General features: G+C 44.6%; 1 protein-coding gene across 1 annotated transcript in view; it reads right to left on the bottom strand.

Annotated features, from left to right (window-relative positions):
- Positions 1-261: 261 nt before the first annotated feature.
- Positions 262-25,613, bottom strand: part of LOC8038641 (active breakpoint cluster region-related protein) — a 189,135-nt gene continuing 163,783 nt past the window's right edge. Inside the window, exons 17-23 of the mRNA XM_042290938.1 lie at positions 22,131-22,228; positions 15,913-16,080; positions 14,728-14,837; positions 10,460-10,599; positions 8,435-8,569; positions 6,557-6,662; positions 262-4,149 (exon numbers count right to left, since the gene is read on the bottom strand). Coding sequence (XP_042146872.1) covers positions 3,909-4,149; positions 6,557-6,662; positions 8,435-8,569; positions 10,460-10,599; positions 14,728-14,837; positions 15,913-16,080; positions 22,131-22,228 — 998 coding nt within the window. The 3' untranslated portion in view covers positions 262-3,908. The remainder of the gene's footprint in view (positions 4,150-6,556; positions 6,663-8,434; positions 8,570-10,459; positions 10,600-14,727; positions 14,838-15,912; positions 16,081-22,130; positions 22,229-25,613) is intronic.

Below are 25,613 nucleotides of genomic sequence, written 5' to 3'. Positions count from 1 at the left end.
TATGAAACTGTTTCTTTTTTAGTCCACTAGCTACATTACAGACGTCTATTAACCAAATGCTCATACCCGTAATGTATGTTTCCCTTTCTGTATATATACACCTGAGAGGTGGTGTTTTCTAAAATAAAAAATAAAAAGAATTTTATTTTTTATTTTTTTTTTAGATTTAAGGGGGGTGTCCAGGAAAACTAGGGGGGGTCTCGACTCCCCCTAGGGGGATCTAGGGAAATTCCTGGATACAGGATAAGAAAGGCACCAGAATGTCATGTCATGTTTGCCAACTTTATTGTGAATATATGTACAAAGTCCCATCACCACACAATATACACATCAGGTTTTCTCCTGCATCCACTATGTACAAGACCGGACCAACCACATCACAAACACTCACGTAATCAAAGTTTGTAAACTGTAAAAACGGTTAGTGTATGTCCAAAAGCTTAGTAGGTACAGAAACATTGTGGCTTGCAAAGGCAATGGCAAACTGCAGTTCTTTCACGAGAACATTGCTTTGTAATGTTGCGTATGTCTCGTTACACTTGGAAAATGCTACAACTAGCATAAAGATATAGTACCTATGTTTTGTAGCCCAAAAATGAATGAAATGACGATGCTAGTTCTGACAGCTAGAAGAGAAAAACAAGGAAATCAACCATTTTTATGTTCACATTCTCCAGTCGGTTAACAAACCTCATACCTGCCTTATTTTTGCAATACTAAAATGTTCTGCTAAAAGAAGTCCTTGTTTTAATACTGACTTCAAATGTCAAAAAATACAAACTGAAACTTCATTAACAAGCAATAATGAAACTATCAATAATTATTAAATGAAAAAAATGTTAAAATTTACCATCATTATATAATAAATCTGCACCTTAAAATAGCCAGAGTTCACTGCTGTCCCCAAACAGATTGATGACTACAGAACTCGGAATTGAATGGTACCAATTTATATACTATTTTGAATAGGTTTCTTTTAGAAGGGTGTAGAGAGAATTTGCTCTACTTTCCTTTGGCGTAACCTAAGAAATCCATGTTTCTATTTTCTATTAAAAAAAAGAGAGCAATTGCACTTTGGCCCCTTGAAACAGTTCGACACAAACAACACGCATTGTTTCCCAGGCATAGAATGCAAAATAACAGCTCTCTACGCAGCACTAAGCTAAGTATATTCCAAAAGCAAATTCTCGTTTTTCTGGTCCCTCCTTAGGTAGGCGATGGCATGTTGCGAGAAGCATGAGAGGAATACAGTTAAAAATGACGGTCATCACTAACGAGTTCTGTATGAAGTGTGAATAAAGAGGTAATACAAAAGACTTCCTCATCGCACTGGTACAAATATATATATTAAAAGAGTTCTGACATTTGGCATGTGGCAGTGACACGAGTTTAAGGGCTACAATGTCAAACTGCTAATAAAACTTGCATGGGAATGAAATGAACTCCCGTTTGTTTGATGGCAGGAACACTGTGTGAGACGTGCTTAAAAAAACGGGGAACACGAATGCAACATACGATAACAACACACATAATAATAATAAAGAAACTGCTCTCGCCCAAGCTCAGAATGTGCTGGTAGATGAGTTTCCTGCCCTGCACTTAAATACTAAAATACCGCACATTGTCTCTAACCCTGGATACTGCCTCTGTAACAGCTCATAAATTACAAATTAGCCTGACATACTTCTTTCATGCCCTACAATAAAAAGACAATAATCTGTTTATTATATACTCCTTAGCATACATTTTCAACATCTATGAAGCCACTGAGATGTTAGTGACAAACAAAAAGTCTGATTTTATTGGCTACCTTGCTGGCATTCCCTGCTGACAGAGCTGAAACATTGTTTTGTGTAATTAAGGTTCTTGTAACCTTAAGGAAAGACAAATAAACATTAAAACTGAACTACATAAGACAAACAACTCTTAGTGTCCTTTGTTAAGCTTGAAGGTGAAATATAAAATATTTTATATACCTATCGCAATAAAATACCCCCAAAAAAATTAAAAAGGAAATTTATGTATCATGTAGAAAGAAGGAATCCAAGAATAATAATATATCTATCAGATTTTGGTGTCATGTTCCAAACTGCATACAGGCTTGTAGAAGTAACTTTATCTATTACTCCCTAAATGAATGTATTAGCAAAATCTTTTGAATGAGCCATCATTAGATTTCCCACACCCATTTTTGCATAGCGTGGCATATCTTCCAAGAGAAAAACCAAAAATCTCTTGTTGTTCTTAAGATATCATATACCATGGTTGCACATCCTGCACCTCTATTTCACCCTAAACTGGCAGATTTCAATCCGGCATACAGACTGCAGTGGTACAACCATGGGCGACAGAAAAACAAGAGGCCTACTTCGTGCTTTCCTCGCATAAAAAACTTGCATATGATGTACAAGAGCGGGCACGAGGCACCCATACAACAAACAACGATAAAATGTACAATTAAGAAAAGAAAGACCACAAAGGTCTCGTTCAAGGTTATTTACACGAGACGGCACGAACGAAAGGGATACGTAATGATTGGCTTTCTTTCCTGGCCATTATACACTTTGTAACGATACCCGGAAGATTTTAAATGAGCAGGCTCCTGGCACAGTGCGAGCCTTACAGTCTCGCTAATAAGAAGCTGGTAAACACAAAAGGAGAGCTCGGACCTTTCGCCGACGCTTTCGGAGGCATAAAAACAAATATTTCTAATGAGCGTAGTATCAAGGCCCCCAAACATTCTAAAACAGCCTTTTTTCTTTGTACTGTTGGTCCTATCGATGTCAATGCTCGATTCTTTAAGAAGTCTGGACAAATTATATGAAATAGGGTTAAAAAAATTCTCGTACATACACCAACCTAGCCTCTCGAGGGAGATGAACTAAACGCGGGAGAATAAAATATTACGGTCGCGGACAGAATGAGAGTGGCAGGGCGCGTCTTTTGAACGCCTGGCTTGCAGCACATGCTTTGTGCCTTCCGCCGCGCATCGGCTAGGTGAACCAGACGCCGAAGCGTAGTTGAAGGCAGAGTGTTTGCGCTGGAGGCGGGACAGCCGAAGCTCCTGCCAGTCTTTCTCACCTTGTCAGAAACTAAAACAACAATCGCTGTCAAAAAAAAAAAAAAAAAAGCCATCTCAGAAACAATTTGTCGAGCAATTCCTTGTGGTCACAACTGCGAGGGTATGGGAGACCGGGAGACCTTAAGCTACGGAAGACTGGCAGAAGACGGAAGACGAGCTCGTACAACTGCAGAAGTTCCCCCCCTTGGCTTCTCTAAAATGTGAGAGGAACATGTCCTCACGTTTCGCTTAAAATGCTGGCATCGGACTTCGGCCGTCCACGGGGCTGGCCAAGCAAAAGCGGCAGCTTCAGCCGACCTTTGGCTTTAAAAAGAAAAGAAGAACAAACCCATGAGGAAAAAAACAACCACGCGCATGGGGTTCTGTCCTTTCATTTCGGAAGAGAGAGCGCGGGCAAGACGCAGGGAGACGCGAAGAAACACAACCTAGGACGACGACGACGACGACAAAAAATATTTAAAATGGACTAGGTAGAGACTGGAGCCGCCGAATAAGCTACGCTTTGGAGTAACGACGCCTCAGTCACCTCGGTGCATAAAATCGTCGTTACCAGTTGTCCGGAAGTTTATCTGAAATCGCAGGAGGTGGTTTTCCGTCCTTCGGAAACGTTAAAACAGTCCACGATGGAGCAAAACGACATCACATCGGCTTCTCAGCAACGCATTTCAAGCTCGGGAAGCCAGATTTACAAATTGTTGCGATCGCCAATTGCACCAGCTGGGCACTAAGCCCGCAAGAAAATCAAGGGGTGGAGTGCCTATACTCCGAGCGTAGATTATCAAGCGGTTCTAGCAGGGACGATGCACGACGGAAGCAGGCGGGTGCGTCAGTCCGTGGCCTGGACAATTTCACGGGCCTCCGAGTTGCTCAGGGCAAACCCCGCCGCTCTCCGGCGCAGGAAGAAGTAGAGGATGCCCGCCTGCGCCATGACGTCCACGGTACTGGTGGTGAGCAGGTCGCTGGGGCTCTGGCTGGCCGCATTGCTGCACGGACGAATGATGGATGGCCCGAACACAGTGGCCAAGTTGTGCAGGGACATCTTGTTCTGTGCCTCGTTCTGGTTGATCCTGAAACAGGCGACTGCCTTGAGCCGGCAGTGCTCCTCCGTTCCGGCCCGGGAGCGCGAGAGACCCGCGCCGGCGGAGTGAAACGCGAGATTGCCCTCGAGCGGAAGACGCCACCTACAGACACTTTGTCTGTATTTCTCCGCACCATATATTCCGGTCCAACACCTTCAAAGTTGGGAAATTTTATGCGGAGCGATTTATCTACAGGTGCAGATGTGCGTGGCTTTTTCGGAATTGTTCGTTACAACAAGACGTGACAAATCTTGTGAATGACAGTTGTGTCACTATTTCTGTACGATACAAGTTGCTCTGTGTACTAAAAATGACCGCATCTCCATGTGGTGAATGATGTTGATTGGGGCGAAGCTCTGGTGGTGCTGATGATACTGATTTTATTGTTCATAGGTAGTGCTGAGTTCCAAGTTGCGTTTCGACTTCATTTTTACTGCTTTATGGTCGGTGAAATGCAGAGCCAGTGGTTCTTCTAGCGGATCAGCTTGGATCTGCTAGAAGCTGTGGGAACGCATCTCCACTGTCAACGATCCATGTCAAAAAGAGAATGTGTGGTATGGAACGTGGTTATATACGCATTTGAGCATTTGAACGCAGCGCCCTCTCGTCTATAAACGTTGAGCCAATGCATGCAAAGTTTAACGCGGTTATATACGCATTTGACCGCAGCGCCCTCTCCTGTATAGACATTGAGCGGCTACATGCAACGTTTCATCCATGACAGAAACCCCAGCTCTTGAGTTACTACCACATCTCAGAACCCCCTACTCGTCCCGCAGTCGTGGCCGAGTGGTTAAGGCGATGGACTAGAAATCCATTGGGGTCTCCCCGCACAGGTTCGAATCCTGTCAACTGCGCAAACATTTTTTCTTTTTATGTGAGGACGGACGGACGGACAAGGCTAGACCCTAAGGAACTTCGCCCCTAATAAAGCGGGAATTGCTTGTGGTGCGCAGCGTATGAGAATTTGTTTACATACGGACCACGCACCACGTTTAGACTAAGCACCCACTGGTTGCACACTATCTAGGAAAAAGGCTTTTTTTTTTGTTTCGGCTGAAATTTGACCTTGTGGACTATATGGTTTGTGCGAACTACAGTCCGTGCCCAGTATATATGACGGATCGTAGTGAACGTTACGAGTGATTCCAGTTAATCCAATGCTGGGAACAAATCACTCGAACTATGTGCCCGTACGTCGCTGCACACTCCCCAAAGGTCAAGTGAGACTCATACAAGACTGGATTGGCTTAGATGGCTTGTAGCACTCTCCACAGTTCACTGCAAGGTGAAACCAAGTATAATAAACTGGTTTCAACAGGACTTGTGCATCAATGCAGGAGTTATTACTCCATTCGTCGAAGATACTAGGCCACAGTTTTAGTAGACTGAGGGGCTTTTTAGATCTGCCTAAAAAAGCCCATTAAATGCTTACAGTATTCACTAGGGCTGGGCATTTGATAGATTAATCTTCTAATTAATTAATTAATGCTTTAATCGTGATAAAATTTTCTTTAGCCGGATAACTGGCTGAGAAGATATTGTGGAAATTTGCTGGAAAAAATATGTCCGCTTTCTTAGTTGGCGCTCATATTTTTGTTCTAGGAGGCAGTGCTGTTGTATTCCACGGTACATCTCTTCAGCATATTCCATAGGATTGTCAGCCAGAGCGATTGTAAGCTAAAATAATAATGTAAGAAAGCTAATAAAATTACACTTTTTTAGATACTATGCGATCACTGGATTAATTAATCAATGAATGGGTAGCGTTTGATCGGGTTAAAATTCTTAATCAATGCCCAGCCCTGGTATTCACCAGTTCAGCCAAATTTGAGAAGTCTACAATAGCGCTCCCAGGATTTTTAAGTGTTGTGCGGAAGTTTAGTAGCACAGCCAGAAGAACAAATATAACGGAGGAAAAGTTTGACTTTTGAGAAGGGATGTGCATATAGAAATATTTTCGAACTATGCCGTACACCAGCCAGTGGGAGCTTATCCATCAATTCACTGCTACAGACTTACAGGCTTTGCTCCATGGGACAGGGGAATTTAGATGCCGTTTGGCACGGCTCCAAGAGCTGATAACGCCGGTTCGCTCCATGGGACAGTTAATGCTTTTGCATTCAAACTCCCTCTCGCATCAAGAAAGGATAGATTCATTTAGAGTAACTTTCTGATCTGAGAGAAGCATTTTCTTATTTATTCTGAAGTGATAAATGTCTACCTTCTCTGTTATCCAAGTATAGTTAACGAAAATAAATACAGTTCTAATCACGATCATAGTAAGCCTTCTAGATGCCTAGCAACAACAAATGGTGAATTCAACTAGAAATACACAATAAGATGGTGAAAAGAAATGGTGGTGACAAGGATCAAAACAAAAATGCTTTCTTACTTGACCATGTGGTCGATCAGAAACAAGGTGACATGCTGGTTTACTTCTGGCAGTTTGTTGAACAAGTTGAGCAGCATGGTCTTTTTCTCCTCTTGGTCATGTTTGCCTGAAAAAGTAAAGGCGACCAAAAAATACTCCCAATCGACCCAAAACCACAGTGTAAAGCACAAAATCTAGCCCCACTTTTGTGATGGAGCAACATGCAAGCTAAAGGTAGGCTTAACATTTTCAGTGCTCTTTCCACTTTCAAGTGTAAACAAAAGACTGGAAATTAAAGTTACTGTGTTTATCCCTTGACCGTAAGACAAGAAGAACTTGAATTACAGGCCTCTTAGGCTCGTCGAGCCGGTTCTGCCATTTCTCTCATCCGACTCAAGGAAATGCTTGAAGGCCCCTCCACCTTGCATAAAAGTGACACAAACTTCATAAAGAAATGGGCCCAAATCACTGTTACCGCCACGCTGATTCTCAAAGAAATATGTTAGCATTTCGCGCAGCGGCTATGTATCACAAAGCATGATGAATGCAGACTCTTGGCAATTTTTTGCGGGGTGAACATTTACAAAACCCCTCTTCTCTCTAGTGCAAGCAGATTGGGTCACTTAACACAGAAAACGGCGGAGCCATTTCGTTCTTGTGCGTGCATGTTGTGCATACAGGGGTGACAACACCATGCACTTACGGCCCAGTGACATGGTAACTGCGTGAAGAACGGTATGGCAGGTCGAAGAATGGAACGTACTGCAGCCCATATGCATCCACAGGTCTCAAAAGCCAGCGCATTAGCTCCCAAGGGTGTCCAAAGCACGCACCCGCACCTCGGCTGCTTATTTCAAGAGGCTAGCGATAGGTCGCATAGCAAGGGCAGCCGCGCAGGATTGGCTGGCTATGGAGAGGGACGGCATGACGTAACACCCAGCAACTGAGGCGCAGTGGGGGACGCCGGGACTGGGGCGTACTTGGGCCGCCGGTGGGGCGCCGCCGGGTGGCATATACGGGTGGCCCGAGGTGGGATAATATTTTGTAATGAGCCATCTGCAGAATGTCGCCAAAAAAGCGGCCTGAACGGGGGGCCGGGGTGCGTTAACACGCGCACCAGTGATACACCTGCGATCCCCCACTGCGCGGCACCGAGATTGGCAATGGAGGACGTTGCTGACAATCTTCTGTTGCGTCAGGGCGTCACTCCTTATAACCAGCCAATCGAGTGTGGCCTCCATTGACATGCATCCTATCGTCTAGCTTCTCAAAATATGCACCCCGCCACCATCTGTTGGCGCTTGCAGGAGGTGTTTCCTAGCCAGTTTCCACAGCCAGTGGTACTGTGGCACCACCCCGTGACAGTGTTGTGAACTTCGAATACTCCAAACCATCCAAGGTTGGCGCATGTACGTACCAGTGCACTAATGCTAACACATTAAAATATGTTTGATCGAGTAAGCTGCAATGTGTAGGTAGCAATAGCCTTCTGAAGTGACTTCAACAAAGAAGCCTGTGTAACCCAGAGTGTGGCAGTTGCACTGGCTAGAACGTTACAATGTATTGGAGCATCCTACCAGACAAGCTCTTATGCCATTTTTTATGTCTCCTTGTTTCACGAACAAAGAATGTCATCTTAGAGAATTCTCTGCAGTGTAAACAAGCTAATTCAAAGCACGCATGAACATTAAAAAGAATTGTTATAGGTGCCTCAGTTGTACCAAGGTACAGCACAGGAATCTTCATTTTACAGAACTTAGTTGCTCTAGTCATTTGTATGAGTTGATTCATGCCCATAATCATTGTTAATGCACCCCGCGAAATCCACATGCCTAGAATGCACAAGGTTTCCACCTTTTAAAGGTTTGAGTGTGCTGCAGAGGAATAGAGACGACTTACTGAATGCTTCGAAGAACCTTGGGTAGAGGCCATCCGTGAAGAGAGCCTCCGGTAGTTCACGTAGGTACAGCTTCAGCAAACCCGTTACGTTGTTGATGTCCACCTCCTTAAGCAGCTGCTCCGCTTCATAGGGGTCTGAAGGATCGGGGAAAAAAAGGAGTCCATGTTTGAGAGAACCACCACCCAAACTACTAATTGTAAACCCACATTGATTCAATGTCATGGTCGGATGGATTGTGTTCAGAAGGCCAAGCAGGCACCCATACATTTCTATAATGCAAAATAACACTTTTATTACCGTAAAATATACTGTACATGCGCCCATGTCACAATAAGTGCCTACCACCTACTTCTCAAACATTTTCATATATTAGTAAAAGACGTACGCAGCACCTAATTCAGAATACTTTTGAGCCCCCCGAGCTGACAGAGGTGTTCCTCTGCGTCAGCTTCTTCACCAAGAAGGAAGTGCATGCAAAGCGGTGAAGTCTTATGCGCATACTTTGGTGCGAAGTGGTAAAGCTTGAAGTTACAGTGCTGGCGCAAAGTAGGCTTGACAAAAGTGGTGTGGCTGCTTTAAAAATTAGAGGCTCCGTCTCTGATTTTTAAACAAGGCCAATCCTACCACGTGCAACTACCACTTTTCGGCTCTCAGACCTAACAAGAGCTCATCCCCATTTTTTTGTGATAATCTTTAGCTTTTGCACAGGTGCTTGCTCTGAATTTTACGGTTACAGAAGGACTCCACATCATACAGCCTGATCCGAGTGAATGAGGATGGGCACATCACATGTTGCAGCCAATCACCACAGTGGAAGAGCCAGCTCGGCGACCCCCCGAATGGCAAAACACGTATCATTTCGGTCTCTTGCTACAAAGCTGATTGTATGCCAGCAATGTACAAATCAGAATATGCTTAGGTCGGTCCTTACTTCAAAATTGGGCCGGAAAATAAAATAGTAAAGCATCATCTTTTACCCTGGACACTGGCAGAAAAGCTATCACAGTCACTTGTCACTTGTGCTGCTTTCGCGCTTCCCCCACTTCGTTCACTGCTTCTCCCTGAGCGGACTAGTTGATGTCTACGGATTTATTCAAAAAAAGGTATTTTGCGTGAAAATGAGGTTCCTCATCTATAGGGTGTGAGCCTTGATACCCTATAGATGGGCGTCAGCTTATTGTAGCCTTAAAAAATTTTGGCGTTCTCTTTGGCATTTTCGAAGGCGTTCAAATGCACAGCGTTATTAGGGCCTTTTCATACTACTCCTTCTGCGGGCGCGGTAACGAGGCCACAGAAAAGCATATTGCAAACATTTTTGAAGATATAAAGTTGTCACAATGTCACGCGATGTGACCTTACGATGTCATGTCATGATGTCACCTGACATCACATGATGCGACGCCAGGTCACGTCATGCGACACCATGATATCCCAGTGCTGGTTGACGCCATAAAGGACCTAGCAATGCTATGCACTTAGACCACTTTTGGAATAATGCCACAGTGCACATTAGCAATTCTGCAAATGAAGAAGCAAGGAGATGGCTCTATTGACAACAGAACTCAAAAGAGTCGACACAAGCTTACTTTGTTTTCCCCTTTTTTAAACTGCCGTGGGTGGCGTCTGCCAGGGTCAGTTCTGCTGCCAACGAGCCAACTTCTGAAGTGTTGCCTTGTGCCAACTCCGTATAAAGACCAGCATGTATAAAAATCAAGCACCAGCCGATCACAATGCAAGAGAAGTTGAGTGAACCAGAAAACACTGCCTCCACGTCTAAAAACACACGGGACAAAGGTTTCCAGCAGGAATTCTGGTGAAATTTCGAGCTAGAAGTTATGTCATGTTAAACCACACATAGCACACTTTGACTTCTGCGGCACCGTAACGACAAAAAACTTCTGGGAATCCCCCTTGGACACATAGGACTAGACTAAGAACAATTAGCTGTACAGATAACACGAGGTCGCTGCCATACTACGCAAGTAGTACAGCAGCGCAAGTTCGGTAGAAGTGGCCCTACGTACCGTTCTCAAAAGTCCTCTTGAGCCTCTGGAGGTCGGAAGCCGACCCGGAGACCCTGTAGATGCCCACCTCGTTGATGCCCCTTCGCTCCACCTCCCTCACGCAGGTCGTAATCACAAAGGGTACCGCACTCTTTTCTTTCCTGAAACGGGTACGGAGAAGCATGAGAAAGACGCGCAACTCTGCACCATGGCAGAACCAAACACAGGACAACGCTACAGACACTGACAGGGTATTTATGCTCGCCAAGGTTTTCATTTGTACATGACATACGACAGCCCAACTACCCAGAACAGAATTTGCGGCTCGAAATTCGTTTTCTTTCCCCCCGAAAAACGCCGATTGAGAAATGGCCGGTTTGAATCACGCTCACTCTCTTTTCCATGGTCACGTGCTAATCTCTATGGTTTAGACACAGATCCGAAATATAATCAAAGTCGTAGGTCATCCCAGGCACACACTCAATATTAAAACTAGAAAGAAATATGAAACCCATTAAAAAAGTTGCACAGAGCACTGGAAGCACTCCGTGCATTCTCTGCATAATTCTGAATTCTGCAGGGAAGCTGAATGAAGCAGACTAGGCGATGGCAGGGGACGATGGGTGCGGGACCTCTACTTCAGAAGTGTTGTTCGCGGTACTGGCGAATTTGTATAGCTTCAAAAGAGAAATCTTTTACCGATCAAAACCATTGAGATTTATTCCGTACGACACGCCCGACCACCAAGCTGATCCTCACGAAGACGTCGCTGAGTCGTTGAAACTTCTCCTGGCTGAAGACATTGCTCGTCTTACAAACACGAATTACCGTATAATTGCGTGTAAGGGCCGCACCCCCATATTTAGGACAAAATATTGCAGAAAACAAAATTAGAGAAATTATTCGTGTATGCGCCGCACCCCCTTGTTTTTGAGGCGCGCCGGCTGTAATGCATGAAAGTTTCTATGAATATATATCGCTAGGTGGCGCTAGCCACCGCCCGAGCATGGAGCGGCACGTCTCCGCATCCCCGATATTTGCTCTCCACCCATCCGTATCACCGTATAGCACAATGGCTGCCGACCTCGATTGTGGTCAGCCGCACCGTCGGGATGCGTTTATGTTGCGGCCAGAAGACATTGAGAAAAGTTATAGGATATGTCAGCTTCCATGGCAAGCGCGAGGAATGGGGATTCAGCAGGCTCGGCTCACGCGTGCACTCAGGTTTCTGAACGCCACTGTACGCTCTGGGGAGATTTTCTTTTGTTCTTCAATTCGTGTCAAAGCGTCATGATTTGTCTGCCTTTTCGCGCAATCAGAGCTATGGGCAAGCACCACTTCAACAGTCATACGGCATTCTAGTCGAAAGTTGCCGCGCATGCTATCAAGTACAAAAAAAAAAAAAAAGAAAGATGCGTATCGCACAGTATGTAAACTAATTAAATCCGACTGACGAATCAGTCCGGATTCCGGAGTGAAGGCATTTTCGACCAGTGCAGCCGAGCGCACTCATGTACGTTCATTTCGAAATGTGGATACAGATTTTTTTTTTTAATCCGTGTATGGCGGCCGCACCTTGAAAATTTGCCCTCAAATCGGGAAAAAATTGTGCGGCCCTTACACGAGTTTATACGGTAGTAAGAGCTTGAAAAATGCACAATTTTTGTCTGCTTCGCAAGAAAAACAAAGAAAAAATAAATGCGGTTAGGTGTAGCCTTATGACTCCCAGCACTCCTCTCCTACATTTATTCTTTCCTTCCCAGCTCAGTCTTGGCATCGGTTTCGCGCAGTTGCATTTCTTTTTTTGCTTTATTAAGAATATATGTGATCGTAATGGAACAGCGTGAATTTTGCAAAGACAGAAGAAGTAACTGGACAGAAGGTGTGAATATATTTGAAGCTGTAGGAAAGTATTGATTGAGTAGTCTTCTGACACCATATTAAATCGCGTGGCAAAAAAACACAAAAATTTATTTTGGGGGGTGTCACTGTCCCTTTAGGGGGGTTCAGACATTTGCTTTTGAAAGCGAGCGACTGCATAGCAACCGCTTACGACACCTAGCGACAAGATAACACACTGATGTCAATTGTCGAGTAGTCCCGGCCCACATACGGTCTGCTTATACCACATTTTCTCGCGTATAACCCGCATAAATATTTAGAGAAAATTGAAGGCATAGTTGGGGTGCGGGTTACACGTGAATTTTGGCAAGCACTGCACCTTCAAGGCAATTCGCGCGAAGTCTTAAGGGTAAATTCCCCAGTGTCCTTCTTCTCCGGTCTCTCCTAGGGACTTTCTTATCCCCACCTTCTCCTCTCTTCTTTCGGATAGCTATCTTTGCTTTGTTTCTGCGAGCTCTGAGACATCAATCGCCACTCCGCGTTGTTGTCAGATCCATTGCAGGAGAGATCGGAAACCGAGTGGCAGGCCAGAAGTATGGCTGCTACAACGTTGACGAGTCGTGCGTGCGAGAATGGAGAAAAAATAAAAATCTGCAAAGTGCAAGCCGCGAATGAAGATTGTTCTGCGATCCAAAGACGAAAAATTGATGCCACGTGACCTCAACCCCAATTCAGTTTCCCCACTAAATTTAGCGGGCAAAATGACATCACATGACTTGATGTCACGCCACCTACGCACAAATTCAGTTTCTCTGCTAGATTTAGCAGGAAAATTGGCGTCATATGACCTCAACACCAATTCGGTTCCCCGCTAAATTTAGAGGGGGATTGAATTGGTGTTGAGGTCATGTGACGTCAATTTCCTGCTAAATCTAGTAGAGAAACTGAATTCGTCCACTAAATATAGCGGAGAAACTGAAGTTCCTGCTAAATATACCGCAGTTACACCAACGCCGACGCCAAAGCCGATGCCGCGAAACCCAGAAACAGGTGCCTAAGAGCTGCGCTCTAAAACTGGCTCTTCTAGAACACACCGCATGCACTCAGCGAACCCGTTCTCCAAAGTCTCAACGCTGTCAATATAGTGTAAAATAATGCAGAAAGGCAAGTCTGTACGAATTGAACTCTGCAGCAGGTGTTCCCAAACTTTCTGATCTTGAGGAACAACCCTGCCTCGAATGGCGACGGAGGAACCCCTCCCAGTCTCGTCTCGATGCACCAAAGCGGTGCAGAGGACTACGGACCTTGTAAAATATTAGTGGATATACTAGGAAGTGTGACGCATAGTTAGACACTAATGGATGACTGTGATCTGTACTTAAACCAAGAAAACACTTTACTTAGGGGCCAGGACGGTCGAGAAATTTCGGCAGGTCGGGGAGCCATAAAGACCCTTGGGATCCTAGGGACACAGTCTTAGAACCCACGGTCAAATGAAAGCTCGAGTTTCAGGTTCAGGTCAAGAATGCATGTTTTAAACCAGGAAAAAGTACATCCTACGTGGCAAGTTCTATGCTAAAGTGTCATTTATCAACTGACCTCTGTCTGCACCAAACAAAAATACTGCTCTAAGGTGTTGCCCTAAACCAAGTTTAACGTTTAAAATTTGACGCCATAACCAGGTACTTCGGCATTGTTCCATAAGAAAACGACCTAAAGGGGCCAACCACAGAACCGAATTGCTGGGCACCAAACCGGTTTCTATAGTTTCCTTCCCTTCATCTTCTTTCGCAGTCTTCTCTCCTCGACCAACAGGAGTCAGTTTTTGAGCTCCTGTTGGTAGAGGTTCCCGAAAGGGAAGAGGAGGGTCTCCCTCTTTCTCGAATGGAAAGGATGAATTGAGGGAGTTTCCTCCTTTTTGGTTGCTCGTTGGCCTTTAAGACAGATCATGAGAGGGGCATATCAGAAACAAAAGCCTTATTGCACTAATAAAAACGAGTAAATATTGCTGCCAGTGAGAGAAAAGGCTCTAAAATCTTACAAAATTGGACAAGGTTCATACGACTATCTGGCACCCTATTTATCATGACGCTATCTAAATTCCCTTCATCATGAACAACTATATCAACCCTCTTTCCTGCTTTGTTGCCAATGTCGTTTGATTTAGACACCTCCCTGCAGTCTGTACTTGCTGACAAAAAAACAAAAAAAGCCCAAAACATCAGTCTTGTTTTTATTTGAGGCTTCTGATGTTTGTCATTTCAGTGCACCACAGTAAAAAAAAATTGAAAAAAACAAAAAAACTTGTAGTTAGCAATTTCAGAAAATACTGAGAAAAGCAGAACCCACTTATGAGGCTTTGCAAATTTATTGTAGTATAACTTCTAGTGGCAACCTCCAATGCAACTGGCGAGCTAGAGAAAGGCAATGAGGAATAGTGCACTTACTTGCAAACCTGTTGCACCTTCATGCCGAAGGACCCAACGGGTTTACACGATGGCACCCTCTGCAAGCCAACGTCCGAGGAGCTGTACTTGATGCTGAGGTTGAGCGTGCACTGCAAGACGGCGAGAAGAAGGAAGCAACTAGTCAGAGGGCAGACAGCCTTGTCTTTACGTAAGTACTACTAATACTCATCCAATTATCCATTAATAGTTTTGTAAGAACAAAATGTTACATCTCATAGCTTCTAACTATAGAGTCGTCTCCAAGCATTCATTAATCTCTAAAATCTGGTGATATGAAAAGTGAATTGTTTCATGAGGATCCAAGTCGAATTTTTTATAGTGACCATTCCGGCTCCCCTTTGAGTGTGCATTCGATAGCAACACAAATGCCCAAGTCCACAAGAAAAAAAATGTGTGGTACTAGTACATGACAATGCAGGTCCCCACGGCACTTGAGATATTTCAACTCAATAGCGTGGAGCGAAAGCTCGTGCTACAGAACCCAAGGATCCTGGGTTCAATCCTTACCCCTGCCCGTTTCCTCAGCCAGGATGGCTGAGGAAATTTGGGAGCTTGGGGAACCCCTGAGGGTACTCTGGGGAACCCAGTTTGAGAGCTCATGTTTCCATAGATTATTCCAATAACTCCAATGACGAATAACGATATGATGCTTGTGCAAAGGCATGGGTGGAGTACCAGATATCATTATCGAAGGAACTGAAACGATCTAAACATAAACATATTCGATAAAAGTCTGGTTGAAACGACCTACTAAACCCACTAGCGCCTCCCTAACAAATAACAGTGTACAAAAAGGCTTTTTCTCTCTACATAAAGTAAAATGGTATACTTCTCTGGCTTCTATTTTCCAAATTGAAATTGCAGAAATTATGTTGAGGATTCATTTATTGGTGTTGTTCATTATACGCCACAAGAAAGGAAGTTGTCATCCTCCAGCATTTCCTTTCATCAGTGATGAAAAGTGGTGCAAGATACACAACACCAAAGATTTGTTGAACGGGCTTGCCACCCTCCAAACTTTTACAGGTGGCATACTAAGACTTAGAGAGGACATAATCAGCCTTCGAGACAGGATGAAGTTATGCGCAGCAATGAATGTGAAAGGGCGTGCTCTGCAACGTCATCGGCAAAACGAAACGGGATAGGCCAAGGGATATGGCCGACCTCTTGCAGGCTGAAGGACTTCTCCTGGTACTTGTCCGTGAGCCAGGAGCGACTCATCTCGAAGGCCGCCTTGCCCCGCAGTACGGTCGCGGTGGTGCCGTTGCTCGTGTGCTCCTCGTAGCACAGGATCCGGAGCGTCTGGGAGCCGTCCAGGTCAATGACCACCTCCTGCAAGCATCCAGAGATGACCAATGTATAGCCACAAACATGTACTGCACGACACTGTTAGTGCGAGCAAGACATTGGTACTCTTTCAGAATTTAATTCGAAAGAGTATTGGCGGGCGCCACATTTTGAAGCTTAAGGCTCTTTAACACACTTCCGAGTACTTGGGACCGTGTGCCTTGAAACCCCTTAAGATCTCCTACGACCTCTGCACCAGTGAAATGCAGGTCCAGGATCACCCATAAATGGCGCAAGGGTGCCAGCGTGTTCTCGCATCGTTAGGACACAAAAATTAAATGGGTAGATTTTTCTTGAAATGGAGTGTGCATAGGCTGCTTAGTATATAAACACCTTGCAATTTTTAGAGCACTAGTAATTGCAATATTCAATTTACAAATTTTGATCATTTTCATTCGGTGGCCATGCAGGCAACACAGCCCAAGTCAGTTACACCATGCTGCCCATAGTTCACATAACGATGAGCGCGCTTTCATTCTAAGCACCCCCACGATTACCCAAGCTCGCCACGCCGTGATACGATCCATACCGTTCACGCAAATCAGCTACTCTGATGCTATTCTCGCTCTCGCCGCCGGCCCTTTGACCTTCCACCATGCATACACCTATGAGATAGTCCTGGAAGACAGCGATCGAGGCGAGTTTGTCAGTGACTCGTCGTCGTTAGAGCTGGTCGACAGTGAGTCGCGGTCAAATGACCAGCTTTCCAACGTCTCTCGATAACAATCACAGTGATGTGATTGCCATAAGCCATTTTGGAGCACCTTTCGGAGCAGCCAAAACGGTGTTTTGGAGCAGCAAATGTGGACTTTGGAGCAACCAAAACACTGTTTCGGAGCAGCAAAAGTGGCTTTTGGAACAGCCAAGACAGTGTTTCGGAGCAGTAAAAGTGGCTTTTCGAGCAGATATTCTAGAGAAATAAAAATATTTGGTTTAAGTGCCGTACAAACGAAGGGGAGTTTGCGTTGTGTTCTGATGTGACGTGTTGTGGCGGAACTTGCTGCTTGTTTTTTTACAGCTGACACATTTCACAAGTGTGCAGTGCTGTAGACATTGCCGAGCAATTCGAAGGACCGCTTGCCACCATTTTACTGGTTCCCGACGTGCCAGATTTTTGTCAAAAGGAAGCAAATGTAAAACAATAATCTGCAAGCGTCCCGGCTGGGGCCTCTGTCGTGCAATCATGTTCGCATGCACACGAGGGCAATTTCAGCAGGCTTGCAGTTGCGCGTGCTTAGTCGCGCGAGCGGAGACAACGGCTGTTCGATCGAAACCGAAACCATTGCACTCTGCTCCGTCCCCAACCCATTCCCAAAATTGTATGCCAAATGTAACTGCCGAGCATACGACGAAAACCAGTCCAGCGGCGCGTGCTTGCCAGGCCAAGCTAGACAAAAAAAATAAATAAATAAATAACCTGAGCGCATCGATGCAAGACATCGCGAGCCAGAGTGAAAAAAGTTATTGGAGCAGCTTGTGCGAGGACGGAACATGAGACAAACAAGCGCGCTGTGCGGGTTCAGCGTGCAGACATTGCCTTCTTTGCTTTAGCTCCCTTCTCTTCACAAACTTTCTTTCGCGGCAGATTTTTCAAATACCGGGGTCCCTCTCCAAAAAAAGCCCACCGAGAGAAACCTAGGTAATCAATACTTCAACAAAGAAGACTTTGAATTAAAGAGGTATTTTCGTAGTAACGTGATTTAAACAAAAACAGGAATGTTGATGAACATGCGGCAGTACTTAGTTTTATTTTAGAAAGCGCCATATCTGTGGCGCTTTCTAGGCCGCAGATATGGCGGCCTAGAAAGGACGGCAACACCCGACGTCGCGCGACTACGATGACTGGAAGGCAGGGACCAAATATAGTTATTTCGTGGCCGTTGCTTTCAGGAGCAAGTGCTCCAGCTCACAAAGTAACTCCTGCCTCGCAAAAATGTGGTTTCGTTTCACAGCATGACGGCATGGCTGGTACCCAGCACGCTAGCGTGGAAGCGTTTGCACACACCTGCGTCTATCGATGGAAATATTTCTAAAAAATACGCAAGACGAGAGCCACGAGACGACGAGAGCGCAAAACGCGAGACGGCGGGAAAACCATGCAAGACTGGATGGACAACTGATGCAGGGTACTTTTTGTTGGGCGGCCGCTTGCGCCACATAACACACGCATGCGCAATTACGGTACTCAATTTAGTTTCGATTTTGAAAGGCGACCGAAACTAGTTTTTTGGCGCAGGCTTGGCGCAGATTACCCATATTTTGCCAAAATGTAGCAGGATGTAGCAGGGTTAGCCCCTAGGCGCAGTTTGGCGCAGTTTGGCGCAATCGGCGCAGCAATCACATCACTGCAATCACTGTCATCCCTGCTGCGATCAGTGTCAAAGACTTTGTCAAAGCGAGTGATACCGTAGGTAATCGTCATGAATCGCACGCTCCAAACGTGGAAGGTAAACAAGGAAGCTCAAGCTCGAGACGCCAAGAGAGCCAAGTTTGTGAGCGCGTGCAAGAGGACGCCACACTTTGGGTAGCTGACATCACAAACCCAACAATCGCTGCGGCCTTTTCGAATGGGGCAGGTCCCAGGGTATCGCACATAAATCGATTTATCCACTAAACTATCGCGCCATTTTCAAAACAAATTTAGCAGAAATATAGGAACATGCAGTGGGCCCTATGAGTATAGTAGTTATCTCATATTTCATTTTTGGCGTTTCCTAGCCCCTTTAAGGCACACGGTCCTAAACAGTTACAAGTGTGTGAATGGGCCTCTAGAGTGGTGCCCCAAGTAAGCACAAGTAGTTTTGATGACAGCCTTTCTATTCTAAGCAGGGGTGTGTAAATATTCGAAACCGAATACTTCGTGAGTAATGCTTGGTATTCAGTTAGTTTCGCTTTGCACTTTCGCTGTTCGAAGTATTTGAGTTCTTTGAATACTTCAAAAACTATGAATAAGACGGAACTCGCTGATTAGTGTCGACTTGCGGTCTAGTTCCCTGTTGTGTTTTTGGACTGCACAGTATGGTTTCGAGTTGGCAAACCCAAAAAACCAACCTAAGTGCCTTTTTTTTTTGTATGAAACACTGGAAAGATATTTGTATGCGGTAACGCGATTTGGTCCTTTGCTTGCCATAATGTCTGGATTGCGGAGTTAGCGAAGTGGTCATGGCGCAAACGCTGCAATACATGTGATGAACGACGGCATGTGCATCGTCATGAGCACAAATGCAACAGACCACACTCACTACGGTCCTTCCTATTATAACTACAGTAGCCAAGGTGCTATGGATTCGGATACGGATTTACGGCTGACCTCAGCTACCGGTGATATCTGGCTCGTGTTATTCTCCACTTGATTTTCCGTTTCGTCAGTTTGCCAGTATTTCTTTTGTTATTTATTTCTACCCATTTTCACTGGTAAAAGTGAGACTTGCTCCCTTTCCAAATAAAAACACATATCCTTAATTTATTGCTTCTTTGTGGCGCCCTGTCGACAGAACTATTACACACGGAAAGAGATGGCACGAAGACAGTGCAGCTGCAAGGCGCGATTGCACGATCTCCAACTCTGCTGTGGTCTCCCGACCCACCTCCGCTTGTGTACTTCCGTTTATGTTCACGCGGTTGCGTTCACCCACGTAAAAAGATATTGCACAAAGTCAGTGCAGCTGCGCGACGTGATCTTCGACTTTGTACTGTGGCTTGCTGACTTGCCACCGCTTGTGTACTTTTTTTTACACTCACGTGGTTGCGTCCGTCCGCGACGCGACCTCTGACTGCGTTGTGGCTTGCCGACCCTCCTCCACTTGTGTACTTTCATCTATGCTCTGAAACTTCCCTCCTTGAATGCTGGTTTACTGGTGATCTTTTATTTCATCTGTTTTTAATCACTCAGGTATGTGACATTTTTCTTATTGCAATGAAAATAACCTTTTCATATATGTTTGTTGAAAAAAAAATTCCAGTTCTGTTTTGATTGAGCATTCTTGTTTAATTCACATCAAATAGAAAATATTTGTTTTCAAAAATGTTCTTATTCGAAAATATTTGATTCAATTCAATTCATAACCTTTATTATTCGATTCGATTCGAAAGATTTTGATATTCGCACACCTCTAATTCTAAGAGATAAAACTGGCGATCCATCGTTCACGCTAACTGTGTTGTGCTGAGTGCATGGCCAGCATTGATAGGGGCTCGCCAACTTGTTCTGACATGGTTCGCGAGACCCACACCAAATGTTTGTATCAATCTGCTAAGACAAGAGTTCCTAAACTTCTCCATCTTGAGGAACCCCTTATCTCTCTTCTCTGATAGTCCAAAAACCCCCCCTGGTCTCGGCACCGATTCAATAAAGCAGTGCAGAAACCTACTAACCATGTAGACAATAATGCACATGCATATACATGTTTGACCCATAGTGATGCATACTAGTTATGCATCAATGCATGGCTCAGGTATGCGAAAATAATAATGCTTAAACTGGAAAAACACTCGACTCGGGGGTAGGGACGGTTGTGGAAACTTTAGAGCTGGGGGAACCCTTGGGTATCTAGGAACCCATTTTGAATACTCATCTGCTAAGAAAAGTGCATAAAAATAAAAGGCAGTGCACTAGAGGCTTGTTTCATAAAACAATGCTTCTTAAGATGTTTGTGGTTGTGCTCGTGAACCTTTTCCATAATTTTTCAAACCCATTTTATGTAGGCGATTCTTGGTTAGCATTGTTCTTGGGGGTGGTCAATCTAAGAAGCATGGCAAGCAACTTTGCCAATGACGGAACACCAGAAGTACAGTTTGAGACATATATTCAGGAGGCATAAGCCCTTGCTTAGTCCTTTATTCTCCCCTTAGAAGTTTTTCCAACAATACGCCGGACCGGTGATGAGCCGACTGTCCCAACGTGAGCTCTGTTTTACTAATGACTGGTACCTGTGCACTAATGCGTCTTCAAATTTGCACTACTGAAGGAGACCGTACATATCACCTGGGATTGAGTTATAACATGCATTAGATGTGCCATAAGATACCGAGCATCCACCCATTCTACAATAAGCACCCACCCTCCAATTTCGTAGCATTCGAAAAATACATGGAAGACATATCTTTACATATTGTTCACATAAGAAGCACCCATCCCCCAGTTTTACACGATTCTCTCCAAACTTTGAGTGGGCGCTTGCTCGGAATTTTACGGCATTTGACCGTTCCAAGAGTGTCCTTCACAGGACTATGAACTAGCAAGAATTGCTAATTTGATTAGATAGCTTTTAAAAATCTGTCATATAGTGTGATCTAGAGTTTGTGATCTAAATCCTACATAAGTGGGCACTACACACATGCATACTATAGTCGGTTGCAAGCTAAGAAAAAACCGGAAATGCCTCTCAGAGGAAAATGTAATCCTACGCCGAGAAACGCAAGCCAATCGTTTTCATGACGCCACGACTCCGTGGACCAATCGCGATCCTTTTGAAAAAAAAAAAAGAGCTCAACATGGCTGCTGGCCTTAGCAATGCGACGCTAGTTTCTCGTGACAATTATTCTGCTTTTTTGCACCGTGTTTTACGTGCCCGAGGTTACGCCACGAAATCTTAATGGTATCGGCTTGCGTTTGCAGCAGTTTTTGCGCGACAAAGTGAGAATCCAGCAACGCTATCGCCAACGAAAATTTCGAAGCGGGCGCGAGGCTTAGCACTGCTGAGAGCTGGAAGATGGTATGTTAGACAGTATCTTGGACAGAAAATTAATTGGGAAGACGGTACATAGGACATGACTTTCTTTCTTTACTAAACAGCTATTTCGTTGACAAAAACGTATTCTAACTTATTTAAATGTCCTGAATGAATTAAATAAATATTGTAGTAGTTTAAGACACGTTTCCTGGAGGAAGAAAAAGCAACGTTGCTAGCGATCTACTTTCTCGACGGCGGAGGCACTTCAGATGGGCGCAATGCGCTTGTGGGTGGAGCTAAAAGATTGTTCTCAGGTTGCATCCGACTATAGTACTAGTAATAGATGCATGGCTCTGTTCTCACCTGGTTGAAGTTTGGCTCTAGAGTGTTCTGGCAGGTTTTTGTCCTGGCTTTCTTGAAGAAGTGGCCATAGGAGTCCACCTCGAAGCAGATGAAAATATCTGCAAGAGTGTAAAAAGCGGTTTTTCAGACATGGCCACTTTCATGTGCGAAGCACCAATAGTCTCTTCCCATTATTTGAAATGACCCATGCAAGTTTTAGGGGCGACGCTCCTTAGGGTCTAGCCTTGTCCGGCGTCCGTGCTCACATCGATTGCCATCCCAACTGTCTTTTTAAAAAAAGAAAAAATGTTTGCACAGGCGACAGAATTTGAACTTGTGCGGAGAGACCCCAATGGATTTCTAGTCCATCGCCTTAACCACTCGGCCACGACTGCGGGACGAGTAGAGGGCTCTGAGATGTGGTAGTAACTCAAGAGCTGGGGATGTCATGGATGAAACGTTGCATGTAGCCGCTCAACGTCTATACAGGAGAGGGCGCTGCGGTCAAATGCGTACTATATAATCGCATTAAACTTTGCATGCATTGGCTCAATGTTTATAGACGAGAGGGTGCTGCGGTCAAATGCTCAAATGTGTATATAACCACGTTCCTTACCACACATTCTCTTTCTGACATAGACCGTTGACTTAAGCGGTGGAGATGCGTTCTCACAGCTTCTAGCGGATCCAAGCTAATCCGCGGCTAGAAGAACCATTGGCTCTGCATTTCACCGACCATAAAGCAGTAATAATGAAGTCGAAACACAACGCGGAACTCAGCACTACCTCTGAGCAATAAAAGAAAAAATCAGCACCATCAGCACTACCTATCAACAATAAAATCAGTATCATCAGTACCACCAGAGCTTCGCCCCAATCAACATCATTCACCACGTGGAGATGCGGTCATTTTTTTTTTATTTCTCAGCTACAAGAAATCACTGGATGACTCCTGCACCTCATAAACAGCAATTTCCAGCAAAGAACATATCATCAATAAAAACATCAAGCCTAAAAAAAAGTACTTACCATAATATTTTGAGAGATGCACCCCCCCACCCCTGAAAGGTAACCCACCCCCATTTTCGGCCCGATTTGCCACTTTTGCAGAAACACCATAAGATAGCCCACTACTTGTAATTGCAGGGCACTGGCCAATAATGACCTCGGCAGAAATGGTGTTACTTGGCCATGGCGAGATGAACGAACATTGCCGACTGGGAAGGACAGTCGTCTTTGGTTCATTGCCCCTTCCTGCGATCACAAGTTTCACAGATCACAAAATCTAAAACCATCATTTTTTTTCTTTCACTTTTTTTATTGCACATTGAAAGCAAGCCCATTACCGTAAAATATTGTGGAAGCGCCCACTTTGTTCAAGCGCCCACTATTAACATTTCCCAAACTTGGGAATTCTGCTAATCATACGTTAAGCGCCAGATTTGACCAGACAAGCGCCCATGCCTAGATTGTCCCAGTTTTCAGTGAAAGTTGGGTGGGCGCTCCTCCGGTATTTTACGGTACTTATTTTCATCCGATTTGCCTTCGATTTCGGGTGGGCTATCTCTCAGCATATTACGGTATGCATTTGGAAATCATTACGCATCTGACACCGTGTTCCGGTCAGCTTTTTATTTTAGCAAAAACTTAAAGGAAAGAGGACGAAGTACATGAGCCACTGAAGGATCTAAGAAAACTTTTGCAGACAAGACTACACGAGATCTGTCTCTTCAAAATGCATAAAGCATGATTTATTTCAGTGGGTCTCAAATGGGGGTGCACGAAGCCCAGCCTCATCAGCCAAGCCCAACAGTAAAAGTTGTCTTTTCTCAGGTTGAGAAGAAACATTCCAATTTTCGGGCGAGTTTTCTCGTGTATATGCCAAAAAGAGAATTAACCTGAGACTGGGGAAGAAAAAAAACATCTAAACGTAGAAGGAACAGAAAATAGACAGGACGACGCCCTGTCTATTTTCTGTCCCTTCTACATTTAGATGTTTCTTCTCCACCCCAGTCTCAGGTTAATTCAACATGGTTAATATTCACCAGCTCGCCTGCACCCTTACGATTTTTTCAAAAAGAGAAGTCTACTTTACACTGCTCCTTAATTATATCCATTTATTAAATCACTATCATAATTAACCTATAGCTTTCCCTTTCCTTCACCACGAACGGGGTCATCGATCATCTCCACCGATCCACATGGGGTCAGCGAAACATCAATGGGTGAGAACCACTGATTTATATTTTTTAAAGGGCAACTCCGCTTCATTTTTGATATTTAGAAAACTATGTAGCTCTCTTCAGTATCATATAGGAAGACCCCACGTCAAATATTACGATCTAATTCTGGCTATATATTTAATAAACTGGCCAGCAAACATTCAAGTGAGCCAAGTCGCCGAAATCTGCCAACTCTAGCGTGCGACGTGAGGCGCAATCGTCAGCGCAGTCAATGCGACGGAGTTGGAGCGGCCAACGTCGAGCCACTAGGTCAGAGGCATGACTACGTCATTCTCACGTTTTGTTTCTCTTTACTTCTCAGAGCAAAATTGAACGATGACGTCATGAGTTTCTCCTCCCGGTGTTGGCTGACCGGGCGTCCACGTGATCACCGTAACGCGGATGCGCTAGTTTGCGCTGCCCTCCGCACTTATCGGTCTATTTCTCCGCTCCCCCTCTCCTCTTTCGTCTTCTCCCCTTCCCCCTCTTCCCCAGGCCATCACCGTCCACGCCATGCAAAGTGACCTGCCCGCGTCGCGCGTCCTGTACCTCGCCCCCTCCCGAATGTCACAAGATCACGTGGTTCGACGTGACGTGGCCAAGACTCTGACGACACGAGACCAATGTTGCCTCACGCAACAAGAAGTTTCAGTTTCGGTATCAGCTAATGTTTAAATTAGGATTACACAAATAATAGTCCACATTTCGCGAATCCGAAAACGTAGAGTTGTTTAGTAGTGCTTTGTGAAATGGAATCAGATGTAAGCCTAAATTTTTCGGAATTGAGCGGAGTTGCCCTTTAAGTAGTCTATTTTTTACCCAGATAAATAGGTCACTTCATTGAGTGTGTTGCACTTTTATACCAAGGAGCAGCTGCTATCTATTGGACATGTGGTAGCCAATATTCAGCGAGTATGAATTGTGCATGCACAATTCGACCAGATATTTATGAGTACACAAAATATCCGTGTCTGGATAGGGACCAAAATTAGGAATGTATGAACATTATGTATATATTATTGTTTTCACCAGTCCCTGTACGAAAGACTAAATAAATCTTTCCTTGTTTTCCTCGAATCTGCTCATTTTTGTTGAGCTTTCGAATAGCTCCTGTCCTAGTAATACTGATAAACAGATATGCAATTCAGGTCTCAATGATACTAATCTATACATCCATAAAATGAACTACATTGCTATTATTCCATTAGTGTTGTTCGTGATAAATGATCACTGGTGACTGGATGCTTCCTGCACTTCATCTGTGCAGATATAAATGCTTGTA

This window comes from Ixodes scapularis, unplaced genomic scaffold, assembly GCF_016920785.2.
Source record: "Ixodes scapularis isolate PalLabHiFi unplaced genomic scaffold, ASM1692078v2 PGA_scaffold1__304_contigs__length_218370807, whole genome shotgun sequence".
In the NCBI taxonomy this organism is placed as follows: Eukaryota; Metazoa; Arthropoda; class Arachnida; order Ixodida; family Ixodidae; genus Ixodes; species Ixodes scapularis.
This window is presented reverse-complemented; position numbering and strand designations above follow the sequence as displayed.